The 2,337-nt window shown below is 41.0% G+C and overlaps 1 protein-coding gene across 1 annotated transcript; it reads right to left on the bottom strand.

Moving 5' to 3' along the window:
• Positions 1-492: 492 nt before the first annotated feature.
• Positions 493-2,085, bottom strand: LOC133698831 (UDP-glycosyltransferase 88A1-like). Its single transcript, XM_062121918.1, has one exon. The coding sequence runs from the start codon at positions 1,975-1,977 to the stop codon at positions 547-549; it is 1,431 nt and encodes a 476-aa protein (XP_061977902.1). The 5' UTR covers positions 1,978-2,085; the 3' UTR covers positions 493-546.
• Positions 2,086-2,337: the final 252 nt, after the last annotated feature.

Genomic DNA, 2,337 nt, shown 5'->3' with positions numbered 1-2,337 from the left:
CTGAGCCAGACTCTCAAGTGCAATCAGGCAACATTTTCATATAATTTGTTGTTGTCCTCGGATTTTAGTAAATATACATATCTCTTCCTAATATTTTTTTTTCTTTGATGAAAAAGAGAAGTTAAAAGTAAAGTATTCTTAAAAAAAATATAGAAAGAAAAATTGAAACAAACTACGGAAAAAAAAACATAAATGTCAATTGAGCTAAATGCTATGCTATGCTGGCTGCTCAACTAATTAAGTTGCTCCATTTGTCATGTCTCTTACCAATAATTCTTATATTAGACACCTTTTTTACAATAAATAAGAGATTTTATCAGTAAAGAAAATTTATTATATGATTTGTCATGTAAGAATATTTTTCTTAGCATTATTAGAAAGGTTCTCATAATATTTCCATATATATATATATATATTGAAATCGATACATGAAAGACGTCACATACCTTAAATTTCTATAGGGCTGGATCGTTTTTAATAATATATAAACAATGATTAAAAATTATTTTACAAATTATGCACATAACGACGATACATCGACCCAATTCATTTGTCTTTCCATGACGCAACAAGTTCAGACAAAGCCACCCGAGAAGAACCACCCTCGTTCAATGCAGCCTTTGCTGCAATATTCATGGCTATGATTCGCTCCCTAATCAACTTACCTTCCTCCGACTCCATCAACCCTAGAACTCGCTCCTCCACCTCTGCCGAACTCACTAATCCGTTGTCAGATTCATTCATCGGCAATGCAAGTTTCATTTCCTCCACCAACAAGATCCTGTTGACCCTCTGCTCTGCGTATATTGGCCAAGCCACCAATGGCACACCTGCGCAAACTGCTTCCAGCACCGAGTTCCATCCACAATGACTTACGAACCCGCCTACCGATGGATGGTTCAGCACTGCTACTTGCGGAGCCCACGACTTCAGCACGAGTCCCCTATCCTTGGTTCGATCCAAGAAATCTTCAGGGAGCAATGAGTCTAAATCAATGTTTGGATGTGCCGATAGTGCCAGGCTTTTTTTATCGGAAGGTGGATTCCGAACCACCCACAAGAACCTGTGCCCACTTCTCTCCAACCCGAAAGCCATTTCTCTTAACTGTTCCTTGGAGAACAGCCCCAAACTACCAAAACATAGAAAAACAACACTTCCAACTGGTTGCGAGTCCAGCCATGTTAGACACTCCAGCGTAGTGCCATTGCGAGTGCCTGCATCATCTTTAGGACCTTCAGTGGCTATCAATGGTCCGATACAGTAAATTGGTGGTGTGCGGTTATTGGGTACACATAATCCCTCTGATAATGTTTTCACAGCTCTGGCTTCAAGTGATTCAAAAGTGTTTACAAAAATACCTGCCGATTCGGGAAAGCTGCTTGAGGAATCTAAAAAGTTCTCATAGGACTTATCGTCGCGATCAAGTACCGGTATTGGCATGTCAGACGATGGAATTGGTGGAACACCGGGAATATGGAGAAGGGACTTTAGATCTTTAAGACTTTTTGTGGTGGTGGTATGAATGGTTGGGAAATAAAGGAATCCAGCGAGAACACCAGCACCAGAAGTGAAGAAGTGGTAGCCAGGGATATTGAGTTCCTTGGCAACAGAGAGAGCAGCACAGCAAAAGAAGTCCACGACAAGTCCATGAATGGTGTTGTTTTTGGAAATGGACAGTAGTTCTTCACGAACGTGAGGATTGCTGAGGCGAAGGACCTCAAAAGTGAGTTCTTCATGATGGGTGGTTTTTGTAGAAGGGAGGGTTACAGTAGGAAGATGGTGGAATTTGATCGAGGGAATGGTGGCAGCAACGTTGGCAATGTAAGGGGCAGTGGAGCCAGAATCATAGGGCACAGAAGTGATGAGTATGTGAATAGAAAGGGAAGGTTTTTGGGTCAATAAGAGTTTCCCTAGCTCCACCATAGATATCAAATGGCCAATAGGTGGTGATGGGTACAGAACTATGGCCTCCTCCATGGCTGCTAGTACCCTTTCCTATACCTCTGTGTGTACTTGGAGTGACAGAAAGAGAGAGAGCAAGCAATCTGTGTGGAGCAGTTTCAAAAAGAAAGGAATGTGGTCACAACCTGCATCTGAGCATGAAATAGGGTCAGATGACCCTATTTATCCTTCTCAAAGTCGGTCAAGAGGTAGATCACTTATTCTGCCAGAACAATAAAATCGTAGCAACCTACCAGTCAAACGTAAAATTCTTATAGCAGGACAAAATCCAGGACAGTGAAAATAATAATTTAAGCAAAATATTGTAGTCAGTACTGACGTCAGAATCCGTTGAGACTTTTAGACTTTTAAGCAAAATATTGTAGTCAGTCAAAC

The sequence above is a fragment of the Populus nigra genome, chromosome 7 (assembly GCF_951802175.1).
Source record: "Populus nigra chromosome 7, ddPopNigr1.1, whole genome shotgun sequence".
NCBI classification, from domain to species: domain Eukaryota; kingdom Viridiplantae; phylum Streptophyta; class Magnoliopsida; order Malpighiales; family Salicaceae; genus Populus; species Populus nigra.
Note: the sequence above shows the minus strand (reverse complement) of the source record. Positions and strands in the feature narration are given on the sequence as shown.

Bases quoted from the DNA above. Each gene is read 5' to 3' on its own strand.
- LOC133698831 (XM_062121918.1), bottom strand. From the start codon at position 1,977: ATGGAGGAGGCCATAGTTCTGTACCCATCACCACCTATTGGCCATTTG.